This window comes from Eschscholzia californica, unplaced genomic scaffold (genome assembly GCF_041429995.1).
Source record: "Eschscholzia californica isolate CP2 unplaced genomic scaffold, dmEscCali1.0.p SCAF_1, whole genome shotgun sequence".
Taxonomy (NCBI): domain Eukaryota; kingdom Viridiplantae; phylum Streptophyta; class Magnoliopsida; order Ranunculales; family Papaveraceae; genus Eschscholzia; species Eschscholzia californica.
Genome location: NW_028238198.1, coordinates 84,147,808 through 84,171,237, shown reverse-complemented (window position 1 = coordinate 84,171,237; position 23,430 = coordinate 84,147,808). Strand labels below are relative to the sequence as shown.

The window sequence follows — 23,430 nt, the reverse complement described above, 5'->3', positions numbered from 1 at the left end:
ATGGCAATAGTTCTAATCTGCTGTCTTCTGTTCCTAAGTACCAATTTATATCGTGTTAGCGGAAGTAGAATCTTGGAAGAGAAAGAAGAAAGATATTGGGTGAAGAAAGAACTTTTGTTAGAATCTCTTCCTAGAGGTAATCCTCCTCCTTCTGGACCTTCTGGTTGTACTAACATCCCCGGAAGCCACGGACCAAAATGTCCTATCAATCAGATGAACTTCGCCGGGGATGTTTTGAACCGTGTTAATCCTTACCCACGTCTTGAAGTTGGTGTTGCTGGAGTTTCTGCTAATCAAGTATGAAGTTTACACCACTAATGTCATGATCTGAAATCGAATCATGGCTTGATGTTTTATATTTGGGGTTTATGTTTCTTGTTCTTTTAATTTCTGTATATGTAAGAATTTTTGTACATTCTTGTATTCTTTATTCTTTAAAACAACAAGTATTAGTTCTTTCATTTATAAGAGTTCTAATTTAGGTGGTGTTTTTGTCATAATATAAATCTAAATCGTTTGAATTAAATGAACCCAGAATCAACCTGGGGCACTCACGAGGTTTGCACCAACTCGAGTACATCAAGAGTCAGACAAAAACAAACGTTTTGAATCTGACTTGAATCTTTCTAAACCACGAGTCAGCTTTTGAATAAGTGATGAAGAACAAAACTCCCCGAGGGGTACTCAGGCCAAACCGACCCCATTAGGTGGGGTGACGTTAAAGAGCTTATTCAAAATCAAGAATTTGAATATCCTTCCCAGCCATCATTGGTTAACTTCTCTGCCTTCTTTAAGACTTCATCCTTGACGTCTTCTTGGTATTGAATCATTCTGCAGAAAGTATAAACAAGTAATTTTAGAACAATTCGCTATATATATACATAGGGTTTAGGGAGACAGTGAGAATTGCAGGAATAATTCCGACCTAGTAAGTAAATCAGGGTCTCCGACACCCAAAATTTTCACAGCCAACAAACCAGCATTTGTTGCGTTATTTATTGCAACTGTTGCTACAGGAACACCTCTAGGCATCTGATTCATTAGCAAGAAAATCCATGAAATGCTTTTGTTATTGATAAACTGATTAGTTAAATAATATCGGAAAGTGACTTTGAAGGTAATACAGAAATTATGTGCTAAAGTGGCATAGCATTTGTACGCTCATATTACCTGGACGATCGATAATAGAGAGTCAAGTCCATCCAATGAAGAAGAACGTACAGGAACACCTATAACAGGTCGCGGAGTAAGAGCCGCCACCATACCTAAAACTCAAATAAATGATTATTCATAAAAACCCTTTCGTACTTATTTGTGTGTATATATATATATACAAGAGAGGGAGGGGGAGAGAGTTAAAACTGACCGGGCAAATGGGCTGCACCTCCGGCACCAGCAATGATGACCTGAATGCCTCGCTTATGAGCAGATGCAGCATAGGAGTACATCAGTTCAGGTGTCCGATGGGCTGATATTATTCTTACCTGCAAATTGTGTGTAAATATCTTCAACTGACTTATTATGTGTGTGTATATATATATATTAAATAGGTGACAATTGAACTGCAAAAGAACCAGAATCAGAATGAAAATTAGAATAAGAAAGTGCACCTCATTAGGCACTCCAAATAAATCTAAAATTTTAGCAGCCTCTTTCATGATTGGAAGATCTGAATCAGAACCCATTATAATCCCGACACGTGGAGCAACTTCTTTAGCAAATGAAGGAGAGGAACATACAATTCAGAAAGTAAATTAGACTATTCTGAAGGCGAAATGATTTTCATGAAAAATTATAATCCGAAGATGAAAGTCATGTCAAAAAAAAAAATCGATTTACCTGTATTATGTACTTCTGAACTTTCTTTTTCTTTAGCCAATATAGATTTCAGTTTTGTTTCTACAATGGCCATCGAAGGACCAACAATTGTGATGTGACCCATCTTTCGTTGCTTACGCATTTCTGCAAGATCATAAGAACACCATCGACTCGAGAAAGAAAAAGAAGAAACTGTAGTATGATGAAAATATATTTCAACATTCTTCTTACCTGGCTTGTTATACCAGTGAACAGCCGCTCCAGGAATATTCAATGCCCTTCGTATCAACTGATGAGCTAAAAGAAACCCTCGCTCCCCCTACAACAATAGTTTTTCCACCATAAATCAGTATGTCAGCATCCTATAGATTACATGTTTTTTTTTCTAATTCTTTTTTTACAACTGTAAGAATGTTTATTTAACAAGCAGGTCAAGTGTGTGCGCCTGTACGTGTGGCAACCCTCTATTAAAAATACGTTTATTCATATCGTGAGGCGGAAGAAATATTAGATTGGATATAAGGCTGGCAAAACAAATTCACCTCCTCTTCACCTAGTATATTGTACATGATAGCAGCTGATGTCTTCATTGATGAATCCCCAAGTGGAAGTCCAAGAACAGCTCGTAAATGTTGCTCGTATTGTGAAGTGAAGCAAGCTTCTATTGTGTGATGCCCACTATTGTGAGGCCTAGGAGCAACTTCATTTAACAAAATCTGTGAGAAGAAATAATATACCAGCTCGTTCATTGTTACCTTACAAAATGAAACACAAACTACAAGTACCACCTAGCAACGGACACTGAAGATCAAAAAATTGGAATTGCATATAGCAAGTGAGGCACAAAATTGAGAAAAGGACCTGATCATCTTTTGTAAGAAACAACTCAACCGCAAACACACCAGCACCTTCTAATGACCTAACAGCTCTTTGTGCAACATCAGTAGCAAGTTCCCTGATCTTCCATGACACGTCTGCAGGTGCCTTAACTATGTGACAAATGTTATCCCTACAAATGAACAAAAAACTAAGTTGAGGAATTCAAAATATAAAGCAAACATTTTGTCTCATTATATTATCATTTATAACAGGAGAAAATTTTACAAGAAAAACAACAAAAGAGACTAGCTTCTAATTATAAGAACATTACATCTTACTTGTGAAAGGTTTCAACGACAGGATAGCATGAAAGAGAGTTGTCCTTTCCCCTCGCTACAATGACAGCCAGCTCCTAGATTATCACAAGGAACAACCACTATGTCAGAGCCCGTTTTCTTTTAATGAACATTTTGTCCGAGACGTCGAACAATCTACTTACTAAAACAGACAGTATATGATCATCTCCATAGTTACATTTCGCATGTCAGAGAAAGACAAGGTATATACTTTATTTTTCTTTATTGCACATCATAATTGGGAACAACTTGCTATCTCTGAGCCTGGAAATAGGCAGTTGAACTCTTAGCTCAAAAAGCTTCCAACTCCTGAGTCCTGATTTGATTGTTGGGAGTCGAGATACTGAACCCTAAGATTATACAACTGATTAGATAACTAGTATAACTGAGGTTACCCCACTCAAGTCCCATAGCACATAGAGTGAAAGACGAAACTCATCATGATAGCTGCTATTAAGATGGAATAATAACTGGATAATAGCTACAACTCGAAAGCCTCATATTGACAGATGTCTACTTTCAAGTTTCATCAGACAGGATTTTCCACTTTTCTTTCAAACTCTAAAAAAATTATCTCTCTTGTATTCATAGAGATGAGTAATTTCGATAAATTAGAAAAAACAACCCAAGAAACCCAGTGGACATCTTAAAATATAAACAGAATCCAACTTTTGCACCAACCTTCACAAATGGTGCCCACTTCTCAACATATAAGCCATGGCTGTATCCGCCAAGAGCTGTAATGAACAAAATAGATCTTGAGGTAAAGAAACAAAACATAAACCAACTCAGACACTCGACTAGTAACGTGGAATGATGAAGAAACAAAACATAAGCCATGACTATATCCTCCAAGAGCTGTAATGAACAAAATAGATATTGAGGTAAAGAACAAAACATTAACCAACTCAGACACTCGACTAGTAACGTGGGAGGATGAAGGTTGAATCTCGGGTATCAGATAACATAATTTAAGCCTATGATTAGTAACAGGGATATGCTTGATGAACCTCTAACTAAGCTGGTAAATATATGCATAACAAGTTTAGCGAACCCCCAAAAGGTAATGAACTTCAAACCTCATCAGTGGAGACTGGAGAGTCAATTAGAGAAGAAAGGAACAAATCCGGCTAACAGGCAAGCTTTTTAGTAGTAAATGACTATGCCCATATCGACTTATAATTACTACCATCAGCTTATGTTGATTCCTGGGTTGCTTCTTTTAATGGTATATCAGAGGAAATATATAACAAATGTCAATAATTTGTCATGCCATAAACAAGTACCAGCTACACAAGAAAAAAGATCCTCTTTGCTACGGGCAACAGCATTGCCACGCCCATCATAAGCCAACCTTTTGCTCTTAATCATTAGAGGATAACCGAACAACTCCCCCGCTTTTATTGCACCTTCGTCATCATCTATCTGACTCAATCAAAATACGAAAAATTAGACAGGAATAAACTCAACTACATTACGTTCAGAAACAAGTTAGCATGAAGGAACCTGCATGTATTCAGGCATTGGAATAGCCTGCTGAGAAAAGTGAACCTTCTGGAGATATTTGTCCTGCAACAGAAAAAAAAAAAAGAGTTTTAAGAATAAACTCTGCCACAAAAGAGCTCACTCTCAATTTGAAGAAATCCTTTGTTTTTTATTTTTGGTTTTTATATTTGTATCGTATAATATCGTGCATTCGTGCCAACTCACCTTGTTCGAAAAGAAAATGATTCTATTGATTCAATATATAAAATCTTAAAGACCTAAGGGATCTACTTTTCCAGTGCATGCCTTAATTCAATAACGTTACTTACAAGAAAAAGTAAACTAATACATAAAAGGAGCAGCTCTCCACAGTTAGTAATTAAAATGCCAAGACTAGATCTTATGCAATTTAGAAGGAACTTCGATCGTCATAAATAGGAGTATCTAATTTCAAACAACACCTGGGTTTGACTTAAACAACGTACAATAAATTGTGTTTGAACGACAAAAAAATTCACCATCATTTCCAACATAATGGTGAGTTAGCGACTTTCCAAGTTAATCTCTTCACTGAATTCGGTCAAGCCTTTAGAAACTAAATAAAAGTGATAGATAGATTGATGTGGTCCGACATTGTCTGATCTTGATTTGTTACAAAATTATGAGGATGATGAAAGTCGAACTATCTACTTATGAATATGGGCATGATGAGAAGGTCAAGATGAAGAAAAATACTTGAATAATTCGAATAGTTGAAGCTTTGGGTTGGCAGTCTACTCCTTGTTGCTCAAGCTTTTCAAGTGTGGCGACATCAACGTGTTCAATTTCAACAGTCAATACTCCACATCTAACACAACAAATGAATAAAGAAAATCAAATCTAAGTAAATGACAGATATATATAAAGCATATCAAACTCATTAACATGGAAAGTAACCTTTTTGCAAATTCTTGAACTGCAACACTATCATCAAATCTTCCAACAACATGGTGGTATGCTAGTGTACTTGCTGGACAATCTTCTAGTGGATCTAAAACCATCACCTTGATACCCATTTGTGAAGCTGCCTGGCATAGCATCTGCCCCAATTGGCCTCCCCCCAAAACTCCAACAATCGAATCAGATAACCCATGTACAGAGATTTCATCCTCCCTAAGTTCAAAAACAAAAGATGATTTTTTGTCCTTTAAATTTAATAACATGTATTATGGGTGATAATTCACATACATAAACTTTTGCCCCCATTAAAGTACATAAAGAATGTGATGAAATTGACTTCAAAACTAGATAAGAACTAGGGTTTTATATGGATTACCTGAATGAGGTAGATGAAATGTCAGTAGATGCACGGCAAGTAGTAGAAAGATTGTTCTTCAAATCAATAAAAGAAGTTCCACTACTACCATTGAAGTTGTTCATTGAAAAAGTTAAACTTTTTGTGAATATATTTTGAGCTCTGAATTCAGATGTAGATAGGTAGTAACGTCGATTACCGCATGATGCCACAAATGGACATTGAAGAAGCATTCTTTATTTAATGTCAGTTCCACTTCACCACCGTCAGAGAGAGAGAGAGAGAGAGAGAGATTTTGACAGTACCCAAAGTTATCAATGAAGAAGACGAAGAGAAAAACCCTACTCTTTTGGGGGTTTTAAAAAGCACAAAAACCCTATCACTAGGTTTTGATGGCTTTATAAAAGAAAATTTTCTCTGAGAATTTTAAACTTCATCCTGTAATCTGGAAGATAAAGGTTGTACTGAGTGGAGTCGAGCAGAGTAATAAGATGTTCAAGCTCAGTAGTGTACTGAGTGTTTGCTCGAGTAATTGTCCACTTGTTCAAACTCGACTCGTATAAGTTTGAAAGAGCTCGAGCTCAAGCTCCCGTTGTTTTAAATTCGTTTATCAAAATACTTCAAATTAAAATAACTTCCTAAATTATCAAAATACTTCAATGATCATTAGTCATATACAATAATGGTGATTAATGATTCATATTCTAATAATCTTTTAATGGTTGATATTTCATGTACGAGTTTCAATATGTACTACACTATTATAATAGTATGTTAAACGAGTTGTTCACGAGTAGTTCAAGAGACACTACAAAGTGATCAAGCTCGACTCGTTTACATAATCGAATATGATTTTGGGCTCGTGTTAAGTTTGTACTCGTTAATCTTTGAGTCGAGCACGAGCAATAGTCAAGTCAAACTCGAACAAGAAAGCTCTGTTCGTCTACACCCCTATGACAAACCTTTTACTCCTTCCGACAAAAACAAAAAAGCATTTTTTTTTCTTTTGAATTTGTCAGCATGTCTCGAACCAATGTTATTTGGCAAAGATTTACAGGTAAAAGGACCTTCATAGTCAAAGTTTACTTATGTACCAATGTTACTGTAATGGTTGTATTAGTCAATTTCCAAAAATAAATGAGAAATTTTAAGGTGTCTCAGTTTCTCAGAATTTATTTAGAAGAAAGTGTTATGGCACCGACATTCATCTGGTGTCGAGAAATTCTATTCATCCCTCCATTTTGGTCCATCCCCTAACCCTCTGCCGATGTGACAACATATCACTTGAGTGTGGAGCAATTGGAGAGAGAATTGTGAGAAAATATATTCCAGTGATATGTCGCCACATCGGCGGAGGGCTGGGGAGGGATAAATAGAATTTTTGGTTGGTGCCTCGTATCCACCATCCATAGTGACTCTTCTCTCTCTCTCTCCCCCCGTCTCTTGACTGTCTTTTTCCCTTCTAGTCTGAATTCCACACAAAGGTTTAAGGGTTCTCTCGCGAGGAAGACAATGGGAGAGGGAAAAAGAGAGGAGGTAAAGGGAGGAGCTCCGACAATGGCACCACTATTGACGAACAAGAAAGGAGCGATGAAAGTTTTATTTGTGGCCATTCAAAATAAAATTTTCAACCACAGAATTCTATTTTAATTCTCTCGATTGATCTGTAAATACTAATTTGTTATTTAGAGAGAAAATTTATCAAGTAAAAGAATAACTTCGTAAATATTCCAAGCTGATACGTAAATACCAACAAGAGAACAACCTTCTATTTTATCTTTATACACCAATATCACCATCATCCTCACCACCCTTACCATTGCCAGCATCACTATTTAGCTTTTAACTTCTGAAAATCATTTTGATTTCTAAATACTAGACTCCCCCTTCAACAGAAAAATAAAATAAAAAATACTAGACTCCACACATTGGTCATTGCATCAAAATCGTTTACCATGTCATTGAAATTGTAGGTTTCTTCAAAATTGTAGGTCTTTTAAATACCACTCCTCTTTCTTTCTCGTCTTCTATGGATTTCTGCTTCAAATAAGTTCTAGACTTGAGCGAAACTAGACTTTTCACATAAGTCATTGCTTCAAAATCGTCCGAGATACCACTAAACTTAGATACTATAGCTTTCTTCTGCATACTATCATATAAGACTAACTCATTCGCACCTGTCTCCAACATTATGTAACCATTATTGAAACAATTAATCGGCACCGTAAGTTTAATGGAATGAATAATACTCTCTTTAACAATGGAAAACAGTTTACTCCAAGACTCGCCCATTCGGCCATATTCCGTCAATACCCATACATCAGTATGAACCTTAGAACTATTATCACATATGTAAAGACACTCTCTTAAAATACCTATGTTTATAAAACCTGACCTAAATTTGTCACTCAAATTTTTTGGTGTTGGAACTTCCTTGAATGTTTCATGAACCATATCAAAAGAAACTATAACATTATTGGAGCTTGTTCGCCCTCCAACAAACAAAGTAGTCATCGTCCAATGAAGTGCTCCATTGACAAGCACACCGTCCGTATGAATGATTTTATAAGGAATGTTGCCCATAACTTTCCACGCATCGGAGTCTAAAGAGTAGACGAGTACAACAGTGAAAACGTTATCTCTGTCCCTCATAGTTGCAATCATTACAAACTTGTAATCATTAAGCTTGCAATCATAACCGAAACCCAAGCCACCCGATATACCACTTATAATTGATAACATACTAACTTTGTAAATATCTTCGATAAGTGGTGCTCTTGGTATTACTCTAAATTCATCAGTTGTTGGGTTCCAGAGGTAAATACTATCATTATTACAAACGAACGAAATCAAACCATTACAAGAACCCACCAAGTCAATTCTAGGTCGAAAAGAGATGAATGGGTAGTCGTTTATACGAAGAGGTTTATACGAAGAGGTTTATCCGATGATAATGAATCATAATCATTATTAATGGAGTATAATGTGTCACTGTTGTTAAAGATGAAACTATATTTGTCTTCTTTGATAGCATTCTCATGTTGAAGTTTAATGAAACAAGGGTTAGAGGTGAACAGAGAGTACCAAGTTTTGCATACTGACTTGAATCGTAAGAGAGATTTAATTGGTAACTTCACTAAGATATTGTTTGTGATTATTTCTTCAGGGAGGGTTGATAACCAAGATAGCTCTATTTTCATCTTTCTCATAGATAGTTAGTTTGATCTTGAGTGTTGTTTCACAAACCCTAGAAGTCGTTCAATTTATATTTCTTCTCTATGTCTATACATGTATAGTGTCCAAATAGAATACGTATTGGCACTTCAAATTCAAGTTTCTCACATGGTCCCGCCAGGTTTGTCGCGGGAAAGAAATTCCCAGGGGTTATTAAAATATTAGGGTCAGTTTGATATGGTTGTTAGAAAATTTAAAATGGAAATTAGAATAAGATTTATAAAATTAGAAGTTACCTTTCAATTGAGGGGTTAGGGTTTTCAAGTTTCTTTCAATTTGGAGAACGAGGCTTTCAAATTGGAACCCGCCTGACTAAGTTAAGATATGAGTTTGTAACGGAAGTAATGTAAATTGATGAAAATACTTCCTATGCAAACAAAGTCATCATTTTCATCTTCTTCACTTCACTAACACGATCTCTGCCGAAAGTTCAAATTCTCGACCTCAGTCAGGAGGTCCAACCTCAGTCGGTTAGGATTGAGTCTCAACCGACTGCTTCAGCCGGCCCTTAAGTAAGGGTCGGTTGAAGTCCCCAACATGATCGATGGGGGCATCCCAACAGTCATGTTGGGGATAACCCTAGCCATTGAATTTGCTCCAACGACTAAAAATAAGTTCAACCCCTATAAATAAGGGTTGAATCCACTCATCTTTCTCATCCACTCTCAAACTATCTATTTCTTTCAATTTCTTTTTATATTTCTCATTCAATCTTTAATTTCGATCTTCCTATAATGGATCTCATAGATGTTAACGAAATGTTTAGCGAAAGTTTTATGGAAATATTGTCTCCTGATTACTCGTCAGCTCAATTAGGGAATGATGATGACGAAGAAACAGTCCACACGTTCCCTCGACAATAGATGAAACTTTTGATGATTCTTGTGAGCAAGAATTCAAAACTTCAACCTAGATAACTAAACGGGAACCGTATAAACAATTGTTGTTTAATCGAACTTATATACATCTTTTTTGTTTTTTTTCAGCTTCAGTCCCATAATCATCATCCCTTTTGATGATTCTTGTGAGCCAAAATTTTCAGTTTCAGTTCAACCCAAAAATTCGAATTTTAGGCCTCAAGGGAGGCTGATGGTGGAGCTGAATTTTTGGGTTGAACTGAAGCTAAAAATTTTGGCTGAAAAAATGGTTTTTTCGGCATAAGACAGACTGAGGTTCGAATTTCTCTTACACCTTTATTCCAGGGACTCAACCCATTTCTTTAGGACGGAAAGGGTCCAAAACGAATCGATATCTTCTTTTGCCAATAATGTTTTTTATTTGTTGATGGTAAAGTATCACACATGGAAAGACAATGATCTATTATCCAAAAATATTATGCGTAGATCTTCTCCACTCGTTGCTAGTAATTTGAGTTACATTTTTACAAATTTAATATGATATCATAACTAGGCTCACAAGTGATAGACTCAAAAATCGTTAAATCCCACTTGTGAAGGGGTGTGGAAGATAGTCAGTCTACCATAAAAAATATAGTAAGTTAGTGACTAATAATATAATATCTACGGTGTTCTCTACTCATTGTTAATTTGTTTTGAGTTTGATATATCCCCACAAATTTAACACAATAGCATCACTTGTATCAATGCCCATGGCCTATTTTGTTATTTCAAAATCAATCAATCAATCTTTTAGGACGGGGGCATAGAAGAACATCCAATAATGCTGTGCCTCTATAAGAAGGGCATATAATCAATTTTAGGCTCATAAGTCATATCTATATTTCGAGCTTTTTAATCAAGTTTTACAATGGAGAAGATATAGGAAGATAAAATACTTTTCAAATAAATTAGTAGTCCAGTATAATTATTTGCAGGCGGTGCTTCCAAAGGCACCGGGCCAAAAGACTGTTGTTAGGATCCATCTCTGTGAGCACCCAACCGCTCCTTTCTCTATTAGCACCAACCAACTATGTAGGCACAGGTCCCTTCTCAGTTAATCCTAACCCCTCCATCCATCTCTCACAAAATCCTAACCAAATTGGGAATTCCAAACTTATGCTTTCTCCTTTCTCCCAATTTCTTTAGCCCAAGCGATTAACTCATCTTTAGTTTGAAAAACATCTTCAGTCAGAAAATACTCACCAACATCAATACTAAATTGACACCCATCATTTGAACGTTGGTTTTCTTCTTCGACATGGTACTCATCTTCAATAGGAACAATATTAAGGTTCGAAATCTGTCAAAAGGTGAAAAAAAAAATCACTTAAAGAAAAAAAATCTTCAGGATGGAACGGACTGCTCAGTCTGGGGCCTCTCTCAGCCATGAATGGATCACCTTGTCCGTCCATGTCTGAAAGGGCACGAACAACCTAGTCCGTGACCTTTCAGACCTATACGGACAGGGTGATCCGTTCAAGGCTGAGAGGTCCCGGATTGGTTCAGTCCGTTCACGTAACCGAAGTTTCACTTTTTTTTTCCAAAAACTCACAAAAACGTATTGAAACATAAAAAAAAAAGTTAGGGAATGGTTGTATAACTCATGAGAAACTTCTCCTTGTCCGGAAATTGGTGAAAGAGTTGGAATCGATGTAGAAATAAAAATTTTAGTACTCCCTTCTTCCATGGTTAACTTCCTAATTTCTTTTGAAAAGATGATATAAAGGAGATACAACACAGTTGAATGATGAACAAATCACTCGGATTGATGGTTCTGAATAAAAGAATGGTCATCGGTAGGTGTCGTTGCCGTCGCCGGAGAATGTTGCACACTTTTCTAGGCTTTTGTTTTGGAAAAAAAAATTAATTGGGATTTCTTTTGTTTTGGAAGAAGATGGAAGAAGCAAATGAAGGTGAACGACATCCATATTAAAAACCGGTGCTTATAGAGACCTCAGGTCAATGACCATTGACCCGAATCAATAAAAAATTTGGATGCTAATAGCCTTTTTGTCCGGTGCCTTTAGAAGCACCCTATTTTCATGACAATAACGGTCTGAAAGAATTTCCAGATCCACTAAGACCAAAAACAAATGCTTATTCAAATATATCAGTATTTTTTTTTTTTTGAAATAAACCAGAATTTCATTCATACCAAGAAATACAATCCAACACATTACATGGTCTAGAGCAAATAAATCAGTTAATAGCAATCATATAACATATTTGTTTCTAGAAACCTTGCAAACTTCTTCTCGTCTTTTTCTGATTTCTACATCAAATAAGTCTTTGATCCCAACGAAACTAGACTTCCCACGTAAGTTATTGCTTCAAAATTGTCTAAGGCAATTAGCTTAACAATTGTAGTTTTCTTCTGTTCCGGGTCATATAAAACTAATTGATTCACATTTGCCTCTAACATTACGTAACCATTATCAAAACACTCTATTGGCGTCATGGATGTAATGGAATGAACAAAACTACTTTCTTTAGTAATAGAGAACATCTTACTCCAAGACGTACCAACCCCGTACTCTTTCATCACCCAAATATCGGTATAAGCTTGAAAGGTATAATCACATATGCAAAGACACTCGCTTAAAACACCTACTTTTACAAATTTTGACTTGAGCTTTCCGCTCAAATCTTTTGGTATTGAAATTTCCTTGAATATCTCCATTAAGCAGACGGAGCGGTCATCATCCAGTGAAGAGCTCCATTAAGGAGCACACCAGGCGCCTTACAAACGATGGAATAAGGAATGGGGTCCATGAATTCCCACGAATCGGAGCTTAAAGAGTATAGGAGAGCGACAGTGAAAACATTAAAGCCGCCCGTCTTAAGAGTTGCAATCATCGGAATCTTGTACTTATCGAGTTTGCAATCATAGCCGAAACTCAAGCCACCAGACTTACAACTGATAAGAGATAGATTAGCATCTTCACAAACATTTTCAATAGGTGATATTTCTGGTACTAGTTTAAATTCATCAGTAGATGGATTCCAGAGGTAAATTCTTTCATCTTTATCATAAGTGAAGCAAACCAAACCATTACAAGAACCCACCAAGTGAAGTTTGGGTTGAAAAGAGACGAATGGGTTCTTGTTTATACGAAGATAATTATCGGATGATAATGAATCATAATCGTTAACGGAGTATAATCTGTTACGGTTGAGAAGAATGAGACTAGATTTGTCTTCTCGAATTGCACGAGAAAGATGGAGTTTAATGAAATAAGAGTCGTAACTAAACACAGAGTGCCAGGTTTTGCATACTAACTTGAATCGTACGAGAGATTTAACTGGTAACTTCACTAGAATATTGTTTGTGATGATATCTTCAGGGAGGGTTGTCACCAAACATCGCTGTAGTAGTAGTAGTTCACATCTAAATATATAGTGTTACATAGAATTTTTAGAGTTTTTTCTATAAAAAAAATCTCTAATTCAAAACTCAATTTGGATCTCTAAGATGTTTGTAGATGTAGTTACATAGAGATATCTAATTGTCTAACTCATCAATGTTTAAATTTGAAGTAATAAAAATCAAGTCTTCATATATTTTCGAATAATTTTTTATTTCTTTACAAGAAGAATAATTTTCTCGCCACCTCGTCTTCACTGACGAAAGTCATCGGCCAACGACCTTCAAACATTAAAAAAAAACTTTTTTTTCTCTCTCTCTTAGATCTGGTTCATGGTGAATAACAATTATATTATACCACTTAAGAATGATTACTTTTAAGGTATACAATTTCTTTGAAAAGCTGCATCCATGATGTTTTTGGATCTACCAACCTCCTCAGAGTCCTCGCCGAGGGTTTTACCATAATCTCTTGTATTCGTTGCTCCATCTTACGAGGCTTCATCATAAGGCTTCTGATTGTGATATCGTCGGAACAAAAGAAAATAGTGAAAAAAGTAACGTATATTAAGAGTATGGAATATCATTCAGTGCCATTGCCATTATTTTGTTTACCTAGAGTGATACGATGAAATCCGTAGTTTGTGGTCAACAATGTAGAAATCATCTGACACATCCTGACTATCAACCATTTTGTACCTGCACTAATTCACATGCAAATAATTACTAGATGGAACATAGAAGAACTACTCATCTTTAGTTTTTGATTCATATTAGGACAATGACCTATCTGACTCGTTTAAGGGCAATGGCCTATATCTCAAGTAAATTGGACGATGGTTCGAGGGGGAGATACATACCTAATGGTAGATTAGCATATTGGGAGTTCTTCGAAATATATGGGTTCTGCACAGAATAAAGGACTTGTGTGATCAACTTACCACAAAAAAATTGAACACAATTAAGAAAGTAACACAATCCGAGAAACAAAGTAACGTGACAGCCACGAAGATATTATCTTTACTTTATATTGTCAAACTGAGAATAAAATTGTCTGGCCTCCGTAGATGCTATTTCTTTACAATTGTGTTTCTTTATTGTCTGAATCTGACTCGTCTGAATCAAATGGACCTAAAATCAACCATAATCAGTCACTGAGAGTTTGAGACTACCCAAGCAATCTGAACTCTGACTCGCTTCAATTCAGAACTGGAGTCAGATTTTAGAACTGATTGAGAGGGGAAAAACTTACCTAAGAAAACAACCTTTAACGCGCAGCGATGCATCTATATCATTCAAAAGACCTAGTCATTAAGACAAGCTTGCTATGTAGATTCAACTAGCGACTTGTAAGATGAATAGACATGTGTATTGAAGCATAATCTAGTCTTATAAGCTTGGAATTCTTTATGGGCTCACATCCAATATTAAAAAAACGCTTTTCAATCTCAATGCAGTTTACATAGACAAGCCCACGCATCGCCTGAAGGCGATAGATGGCGCATGTCAAATCCACAATTTAGAGAATTATATTATACGGCACTCAAAGTTTACCTCGTATTATAGCTCAGGGCCATCTACTCATAATTTTGTCGTGCTGCTCCAAACATTACCCGGTCATGAATGTAGTTACCCAACCTCGTGACATATCGAATTATTTCCATCAGTATGATGAGTGGTTCATGCCCTGGAAAAACAATTCAGCATCACACAATAATTTTGTAATGAACACTCTAAAATTTGCTGTTATAATAAAGATCAGATAACATACTTGATACGCTATGACATAAATAGAAATTCCCTTTCCTTGATTCAATCATTATCAGGGTTCACAAACAATAGTAGGCGTTTGAATTGATCCACGCCAATAGAATTCGTTAACAGATGAATAACGGAATCGTTGGGTGAAAATTCTCTCTTAAGCATTTGTCGCAAAAGCACCATTGCCTTTTCAACCTCATGCTCTCTAAGGAACCCCTTAATAATGCTATTAAATGTGATACCATCTGGTAAGCAACCTTTCTCTTCCATTTCCACCATTAATGCATTTGCTTCATATAACATACCGTTTTTGCAAAACCCATTAATCATTATGCTGTATGTTATAACATCTGGGACTAATCCTCTGTCCAAAATTTCTTCAAATAGATTTAATGCTTTATTTGGTCTTCGACTCTTGAACATCGAATGAAGTAGTATACTATAAATATGAATATCAGGTTTGAAACCATTAAGATCCATAGACTGGAATAACTCTATCGCCTCGTCGATATATTGATTCTTGCAGAGCCCATCCAACATTACGGTATACGTTACAAGGTCTTTCGTGTTCATCTCATTTGACAACCTTTGAGCAGCTCTCACTCTTCCAGCCTTGAATAATCCAGCTATTAATATAGTAAACGTAACGAAGGTAGGTGGAATTCCTCGATCCACCATTTCTCTGTAATATCTTATGGCTTCCTCCAATTGATCGTTTTGGCAAAGACCATGAATTAGAGAACTATAAGTAACAATATTCGGGGAGACTCCTCGACTAGATACATCATCAAATAGTCTTATTGCTTCTAATAATCGCCTCGAATTGCAAAGCCCATGAATAAGAGAATTACAAACGACAATATCGGGAGCTACACCAGAGTTATCTATCATTTCCACAAAGAGTTCCATAGCTTGGTCGACGAAACCATCTTTGCAAAGAGTATCTATTATCACACTATATGAAACAACATCAGCCTTACAATTCCATCTTTCGAGCTTCCTTTGAACCTCAAGAGCAAGACCCACTTTGCCATTTCTACAAATCCCATCAATAAGTGTCCCACAAGTAACGGAATCCGGTTCAATTCCCTTGTCAGTCATTTCATCAAACAGTTGAAGGGCATGATCTATCTTTTTCTGTAAACAGAGCCCTTCTATCAAAGTAGTAAAAGTAATTCGATTAGGATGATAACCCCTCTTAACAATTTCTCCTAATAAACAAAACCCAAGATCAACTTGACCTAATTTACAACAACAATTAATTAAAATGTTGAATGTATAAATATCGTTTTCGATTCCGAGTAAATTCATCTTCTTACACAATATAAAAACAGAGGAATAACATTTAATCCTTGAAATTGAACCCAATAAAATATTGAACATATAATTACAAGGCAATGGTTTCATTAAAACCATTTTATCAAAGTAATTAACAGCATCATCTAGTTTCTTAATATTCCCTGAAATGCATTGATTCCTAACCAAACTTAGGAATTTAGGGTTTAAACGTTTACCTAATCGACTGGCTCTTCTAATTCTTCTAAGAATCAAGAATCTTATAGAGGATGAGGTTGAAGAATTAGCAGTTTTCTGCAACATTTGTTGCAAGGAAGAGGTCAAGTGATTTTTCTACTTTCTTGAGCTTTTTGTTCATCTTTCTACTTCCCAATGGACCAATTTGATAACAGCGGCTCAAGAGGATTATTACTTACTAATAGTTCGAATTGCTAAAATTTAAACCATGGCGCTCTTGTACACCAATTTTCAAATTTAGGGCACCCTCACCCAAATAACTTTGGTTATTTCTCAAATGGCCCTAGCTTCCCGCCTGCCCCCTAGTTAAGCAAAAATCTCCATACCGGTCCTTTTTTTTTTCTTTTCCGTCTCCAATCTGTTAGCGTTAACATTGTCATTCCCACTTTGCCCTTTCTTGTTGTCAGGTCTTCTCGTGCAATACGTGGATGTGATTGTCGAAAAATGTGGTTCTTTACTCTAATCTTCAATCAAGACTATCAATCTTGGTTCTTCTTTGATCTTCAATCTGTTTCACACCCTCTTCTCTTTCTTCTTTGATCTTCCATGAAAGCTTACTTTCAAATATGGGAAGTACATCAAGAAATCTGAGGTTAAAGGAGAAGTTGTAGTATTGGAAGTTAACTCAACCAATTGGAGTTCGAACTAGAGCCAAAACCTTAGCTTTAGAGAAACTCCAAAAGACTACATCAATAATTGAATCAGTTGAAACATATCACTCTGATTCCTTATTGATTCTCCAAAGGACAACAACAATCTAGAGAAAGTTGCGCGAAAGACCTTAGTTCTAAAATCAGAACAATGCTTTAAATTCTGGGGTCTCGATGGGTGAGTTTAATGACAAGAGGGGTGACGGAAATGACATAATCAAAGACGAATCTATGAAGGTGATGGTGTTGAAGGTTCGTGTGGAGAGACTATTCAGCTTTGCATGTAGATTCTTAAAATTAAAGAAGATGATGGGGGCCATAATACGCAAATGTCATGTTGAAGGTTCTGCTAAATCTAGTTTATAATGAAGAAGAAATAATGTAATGAACTCTTAAATCTAAATGCCACCTGGAGAATCTGAAGGAGATATGTTGAGTAAGAAAATAGAAAAAGCTTGGAATATCTAATTTGTGAATATATCTCAGAGTATTGCTAAAGGAAAAGTAGGAGATAGAAATTGACCTTGAATATCAAATGAGAAGATAAACTTTCTACCATGTTCACATGTTTGACTTCCATTTTTCAAAGTGGTAAATGATCTTTAGTCTGTGAAATCATTGATATTTTAAAAGTGGTCTTAAATGTTAATATATGTTCTATGTTTAAGTTTTCACTTTCTTTTCTTCTCTTACATTTTGATATGCGTACTAAGGCATTTTGTAATTTGTATTCCACGACAATTTATGCAGTTATTCTATCCCTTAAGTTTTCAAATTGTAGGCACTTAAGAAATGTTCGTTTAACTAATTTAACAATTTTAATAGGGTTATTTCTCTAATGGCCCACTACTTTGTGACCAGCTTCCCGCCTGGTCCCCAACTTTACGAGAAATATCCATATGACCCCCTTTCCGTTATAACACCGTTACTCTCTCTCTTCCATTTTCTTTCTCTCTCCTCCAGCATGTTTGCTCTCTCTGCCACCTCGTTAAAACCATCCACCTCATCACCTTCTCTGGCAGGTGTCGCCGGCCGGCAAAATTTCCGGTCGGCGACCTTCACACCAGAAAAAAAAAAAACATTTTTTTTTCTCTCTTCCTCTCTCTCTTCTAACATTCCGGCGAAGGAAGACCTTTTTGCTACTTTGTCTCTAGTCTTTTAGATTTATTATAATTGGTTCCCAATTATTGACTTATTCATGGTTTACCTCCCTATATTTGCCTAATGTTTTAAAACTGGGATTCCATTTGTAAACCAAAAGGAATTGATAGTTTGGGTCTTACAAACATCAACCTAGACGACACTGCTCTTAGGAGTAAACTTATGGTGTGTTTGGATGGCAGAATCATGAATCCGCGGATTCATGAGTCCTTAGGATTCATTAATCCAAGTAATATTTTTATGTTTGTTTGGCAACTAATAAGAAGCTTATGATTTATTATTATTTGAGTATTTTTAAACGCTTCTTTAGATAAAATATTGAATAAACCTTATTCTCGAAACTCGTTTTTTCAAATATTGTTATTCGCGAACTCTACGTTTTCTTCGTAATTTTTTTTGAGAATCGTTTTTGAATTTTTTTTTCATAAACAAATTTTTTTTTTCCCCGAAAGCCGTTTTTTCTGGAATTTTTGTTTCCAAATTCTTTTTTCCCGGTAGCTGAAATTTCATGAAACCTATTTTCTCACAAAAGTCAGTTTTTTCTCCGAAAACTAATTTTTTTATCGGAAAAAAAAATTTCGAGAAAAAAAATGATTGTTCTGTAAAAAAAAAACAGTTTTCGTAAAAAACAATTTTGGAGGAAAAATCTGTTTTCTAGAAAAAAAAAATTGGATTAAAATTATTATTTTGTAGAGGGAAATATTTTTTTTGTTGATTTTAAGTTTGAAATTTAGGTTTATTAATCTAAAATCTTAGGGGGTATAGTGGGATTTTGATATAATACAAATTTTGGAATTAGGAATCCTTATGATTCAAGAGTCCTAGAATTCTTAGTAGCCAAATAGACCAAGGATTCATGATTCCTATCAAATCCCACTTTTGATAGGAATCCTACTTAGGAATCTTGCAACCAAACACACCATTAGTTGGATTATCATAACTCAGCAAGACACTACTTGGGTTAAATTCTTCAATACCAAATACTCTTCTACATCTTAACAAAAAAAAAAAATACTCTTCTACAGGAAACAATCAATACAGCATTACTAAGCACACTTCATGGTTATGTAAAACTATCCAAAGAAATCAAGAGGTCATAGATAGTTTTAACATTTGGGAAGTAGGTAATGGCTCTGCCATTACAGCAAAATCAATCCATCCCTCTAATAAACAGTATAGACTCCCAGAGATGGTTGTTATCTGCTTCTGGTCAATTCTCTGTTTCTTCTTACTACAAATTCTTAATACACAGAGGACATGTAGGTTGCAACAAATCATTATGGTAATCTTGCTTTCGTCAACATGAATGATAGTAGTTTGCAGATTCTCAAGACAATACATTGATAGAAATAATCGATCTTACGGTAAAGCAGTACTCTTTCTAAGAACCTAATCACAAAATGACGTAAAGAAACCAAAATTACAGTCGATTATAACTAGAAATCACAAATAAACTCTTAACTAATATACCACATTTGCACTTGTAACACATCTTGTTGTCTCATTAAATCTATATACGAAGGAAAGTAAAGAGGTGATTAATCTTAATATCACTGAGTGACAATTTTTTGTCAATGCTTATGTAGCGGTAAACGATTGCATATCTGCTGCCCATGGATGTAACCATTACACCGGAAAAAAAAAAACGCTATAACGGGTTTTCACCCACAAAGTGCTGTAAAAGATGGTAAAAAAAACAGTGGGATCATGAGAAAATCAAGATTAACAGAAAACAAACACATTATTGAACTATAGTTTCAATTTTGATAGCTAAATCAACAAAACTTTTCAACTCTAAAGAATGATTTTTGTTAGGAAGATGAAAACTTGATCACCCTCTCTAAAACTAAATAGACTAAATGGTGTTTGAAGAAATGAAGAAAGATGAATCAATAAATCTATAACTTTGATTTGAACAAGTAAGAAATCGAACTAAACTAAAATAAATTACCCGCAGTCTGAAAAAATGAATCTATATAGGAGCAGCACAAGTTGTTCTGAAATGCCCAGTTTGATTGCAACGGCTACAATGAACGACTCTCTTTACACGCCCGTTATCTTCTGAACGAACTCTTCTTTTTCTCGGTCTTCCTGGTGATCGAAGTGATTTGGGTGGATTTACTATCATTCCAGTACCATTTTCTCCATTCTGATTTTCATCAGACATTTCATTCCAAAGACTTTTATCTGGAACAGGATGTATAGTCTGTGAATAAGTCTTCCTGTAAGTTGAAACAGTGAAACAACTCTCAGTAAATCGTTCAACATTTTGACGACACGAGAGAAGAGCTGCTACAGCATGAGCACAAGGTAACCCATATCGTTGCCAACCATGACAAGTACAAGTTCGATTACGAATATCTACTATATGTGTCCCCTCATGAGAACTCACTTCAAACTGTGCTTCATTTGCCCGAAGCACTTGATAGGTTTGTGCACGTGATAACGCATCTGATACGTGTCTTTCGGCAGAGGGAACAAGAATGTTTTTCCATTCCATACTTGTCTCTCGCCGTTGGTTGAACCAAGTCATAAGTTGTCTTCTAATGCATTCCATCATCTGAATTATTGGAAGTCCAGAAGCTTCGAGTATCCAGTGATTTAATTCTTCGATAATATTAGCTGTTAAATGTCCAAATCGTGTTCCTTCAAAATAAGCAGTAGCCCAAAGACGAGGTGGAATTTTCCGAATCCAATAAGCTGCTTCTGGTGAGACTTCTTCAATTTCTATTATTTTAGCTTCGAATTCAATAGGAGTCAATGCACAGGCAGCTTCCCAAAGAAGGTTTAAGAGCGCTGCGTTGTTGAATTCCTTTTGAAAACTATCAGTGAGATGACGCATACAGAACCCATGAAAAGCTGTCGGAAAATTTGCATCTACTCCCTCGACAATCCCCTTTCTCCTGTCTGATAGTATTGTGAGCATTGGACGCATATTCTCTGTGTTAATCTCAAGCAAATTATGAAGTTCAGATAAAAACCACATCCAGTTATCATCATTTTCTTCATCAACTACCCCAAATGCCAACGGAAATAAATTACCATCACCATCAAAACCAGTAGCAAGAAGCAAAGTTCCAAGATACTTGCTCTTTAACAGAGTTCTATCAAGACCAAGAAGTGGTCGACAGGCAGTAACAAAACCAAAGATTGATGCTTGAAATGAAACAAATAGACGCTGAAAACAGTTATCAGTTGGATTGACATAAACTGATGCAATACTTCCAGGATTTGTTCGATTAATTTGGTAACAGTATTGTGGAAGTAAGCGATATCCTTCTTCAAACGATCCACGAACAGCTGCCATGATTCTTTCTTTTCCTCTCCAAGCTTGCTTATATGATAATGTAATTCCATGAACCCTATGTATCTCTTCTAATATCTCCTTTGGTTTGCACTGTGGGTTTTCCCTAAGTCGTCGTTCTACAGAGTTTGCTACCCATTGAACCGAAGCTTGCTGATGCCCTAGATGAGTTATTCCTCCACATGTATGGGATTCGTGAATGGTCCTGATTGTGAATGTCGGAACACCTGGAAGCTTGGCAGCATGAATTCTCCAAGGACATCCCTCACTTGCACATTTAGCAGTAAAACGTGACTTATCGGATTTCACTGTTTGTATTTCGAAGTGAAGCGCAATTGCCGCATCTCTCAGTGCTCTTCTACAACTCTTCACATCGGGGAACTCTTGACCCACGTGCAAATCATGATTACCATCTGAGATACGAGCCTGAATCACATGAGTTAACATATGTGGTTCATGAACAACTATGTCCTGTGAAGAATCAATGCCCATCTCCTGGTTATGATGCATCTCTAACTCTAAATTGTGTTCTAGTTCATCTACCTCTCTAATAGACAACTCATCGTTTGTCTGAAATGGCACCAATTCATAACCTTCTCCTCCAGTAAGACCAATCTCATGGTTTTGTTCCTCAATTTCTTCAGGATCATCAGTTCCAGAATCATGATTTTGACCAATTACCATCTCACTCTCTTGATCATGATTCTGACTAACGATCAATTTGTTATCTAAAACATTAGTATGACCATTAGTCATAGCTTGTTCGTGTTCATGAGTCTGTAGAAAACCTAATTCATTGTCATGGGTGTGAGCTAAACCAAGTTCTTGATTATTAGTCTGTCCTAAACCCAAGTGATTCTGCCCTAAACTCAAATCATAATTATCCATCTAAAACAAAACAAATAACGAATAGAAGAAGCTAATCCGAAAACTAACAAGACTACCTTGACCCAGATGTTCTTCTTATCTGTCTGTACCTTCACGACTTCTGCAATCAGAAAACAAAGAATCTGGATATCTTCCTAATTCCCCAGATAGGCATGAGAATTCTTCAAACCCTAGTAAAAATATAAAATCAAAATTGAAATTGTAATCAATAAACATTTAAAACTCATTCAAATTAGTAGCTTATGAAACAAGACAAAAAGCAGAGGAAGAGAGAGAAAATAAGTTCTAACACCAAAACCCATACCTTGAACAGAGATTTAGGCCAAAACCCAAGAAGAAACTTAATGCTGGTGCTCTTGAACAGAATCCAGGTTCAGAGAAACCGAAGAGTGTAGAGAGAGAAAGAGAAAAAGGAGCTTATTTGAAAGTGGCGGGTAAGAGGAGATTGGTAGGAAATCTAACAAGAGAGAAGGGTAGAGAAGGGGAGAGAAGAGAATTGCAGGGGTAAATTGGCAACCGATGGAAAAGAAACAAAAACTAGGGCACAACTCTAAAACGCTAGGGTTATTTAGGTCATCAACTTCTATTTATACTTGAGTTAATTCCTTTTTGCCTCCTAAAGATGACCAAGTACCCAAAATAGCCCCTTAAAAATGACCAACTACCCAAAATAGCCCCTTAAAGATGACTAGTTTCTATTTTCGCCTCTTTTTGAGTTTTTCTGTTAGTCAAGTTGACGACTTACCCTTTTTATCCCTTTTTACTCTCATTTCCAAAGTAACTCCTCCCGATCATTTCACTCTTCTACTTCTTCGTGGAAAGGGGTGAGCGAACGTCAGTTGACCACTTCATGCCAACCCTCCA

The 23,430-nt window shown here is 36.0% G+C and overlaps 4 protein-coding genes across 13 annotated transcripts; all 4 read right to left on the bottom strand.

The window, feature by feature from the left end:
* Positions 1-426: 426 nt before the first annotated feature.
* On the bottom strand, positions 427-6,457 carry LOC147570237 (phosphoribosylaminoimidazole carboxylase, chloroplastic-like). 4 transcript variants are annotated; one of them, XM_086656797.1, is made up of 16 exons: positions 5,794-6,457; positions 5,415-5,630; positions 5,214-5,325; positions 4,500-4,562; positions 4,280-4,418; positions 3,675-3,730; positions 2,976-3,049; positions 2,680-2,827; positions 2,361-2,534; positions 2,050-2,137; positions 1,840-1,962; positions 1,611-1,711; positions 1,367-1,484; positions 1,171-1,265; positions 926-1,032; positions 427-831 (listed from the first exon to the last, which is right to left on the bottom strand). In XM_086656797.1, the coding sequence occupies exons 1-16, from the start codon at positions 6,003-6,005 to the stop codon at positions 738-740; spliced, it is 1,920 nt and encodes a 639-aa protein (XP_086512923.1). In that variant the 5' UTR covers positions 6,006-6,457; the 3' UTR covers positions 427-737. The 4 variants fall into 4 exon arrangements, with proteins under 4 accessions (XP_086512923.1, XP_086512924.1, XP_086512925.1 ...); XM_086656798.1 differs by having other exon boundaries at positions 1,611-1,708; positions 5,794-6,371; XM_086656799.1 differs by lacking the exon at positions 926-1,032 and having other exon boundaries at positions 5,794-6,361.
* Positions 6,458-7,722: 1,265 nt separating this feature from the next.
* Positions 7,723-8,972, bottom strand: LOC147570236 (F-box/kelch-repeat protein At3g06240-like). Its single transcript, XM_086664249.1, has 2 exons — positions 8,705-8,972; positions 7,723-8,531 (listed from the first exon to the last, which is right to left on the bottom strand). The coding sequence occupies exons 1-2, from the start codon at positions 8,970-8,972 to the stop codon at positions 7,723-7,725; spliced, it is 1,077 nt and encodes a 358-aa protein (XP_086520375.1).
* A 4,463-nt stretch (positions 8,973-13,435) lies between these two features.
* LOC147570235 (uncharacterized) lies at positions 13,436-16,789 on the bottom strand. Of its 7 annotated transcripts, XM_086656807.1 has the most exons (7): positions 16,545-16,756; positions 15,041-16,184; positions 14,522-14,956; positions 14,294-14,400; positions 14,130-14,175; positions 13,885-13,968; positions 13,436-13,784 (listed from the first exon to the last, which is right to left on the bottom strand). In XM_086656807.1, exons 1-2 carry the CDS (start codon positions 16,627-16,629, stop codon positions 15,082-15,084), a joined length of 1,188 nt encoding a protein of 395 aa, XP_086512933.1. In that variant the 5' UTR covers positions 16,630-16,756; the 3' UTR covers positions 13,436-13,784; positions 13,885-13,968; positions 14,130-14,175; positions 14,294-14,400; positions 14,522-14,956; positions 15,041-15,081. The 7 variants fall into 7 exon arrangements, with proteins under 7 accessions (XP_086512933.1, XP_086512930.1, XP_086512932.1 ...); XM_086656804.1 differs by having other exon boundaries at positions 15,041-16,713; XM_086656806.1 differs by lacking the exon at positions 14,294-14,400 and having other exon boundaries at positions 13,436-13,968; positions 14,824-14,956; positions 16,545-16,789.
* Positions 16,790-20,082: 3,293 nt separating this feature from the next.
* Positions 20,083-23,128, bottom strand: LOC147570234 (uncharacterized). The gene is made up of 2 exons (XM_086656792.1): positions 22,871-23,128; positions 20,083-22,736 (listed from the first exon to the last, which is right to left on the bottom strand). Exon 2 carries the CDS (start codon positions 22,564-22,566, stop codon positions 20,347-20,349), a length of 2,220 nt encoding a protein of 739 aa, XP_086512918.1. The 5' UTR covers positions 22,567-22,736; positions 22,871-23,128; the 3' UTR covers positions 20,083-20,346.
* Between the last annotated feature and the right edge of the window lie 302 nt (positions 23,129-23,430).

Excerpts from the sequence above, each read along its gene's own strand:
- LOC147570237 (XM_086656797.1), bottom strand. The coding sequence starts at position 6,005 with ATGCTTCTTCAATGTCCATTTGTGGCATCATGCGGTAATCGACGTTAC. Across the intron at positions 4,419-4,499 it reads CAATGCCTGAATACATGCAG|ATAGATGATGACGAAGGTGC; the intron begins GTTCCTTCATGC and ends TGATTGAGTCAG. Across the intron at positions 1,712-1,839 it reads TTCAGAAGTACATAATACAG|AAGTTGCTCCACGTGTCGGG; the intron begins GTAAATCGATTT and ends CATTTGCTAAAG.
- LOC147570236 (XM_086664249.1), bottom strand. The coding sequence starts at position 8,972 with ATGAAAATAGAGCTATCTTGGTTATCAACCCTCCCTGAAGAAATAATC. Across the intron at positions 8,532-8,704 it reads ATCATCGGATAAACCTCTTC|ATATTTACAAAGTTAGTATG; the intron begins GTATAAACCTCT and ends CACTTATCGAAG.
- LOC147570235 (XM_086656802.1), bottom strand. The coding sequence starts at position 16,629 with ATGTTGCAGAAAACTGCTAATTCTTCAACCTCATCCTCTATAAGATTC.
- LOC147570234 (XM_086656792.1), bottom strand. The coding sequence starts at position 22,566 with ATGGATAATTATGATTTGAGTTTAGGGCAGAATCACTTGGGTTTAGGA.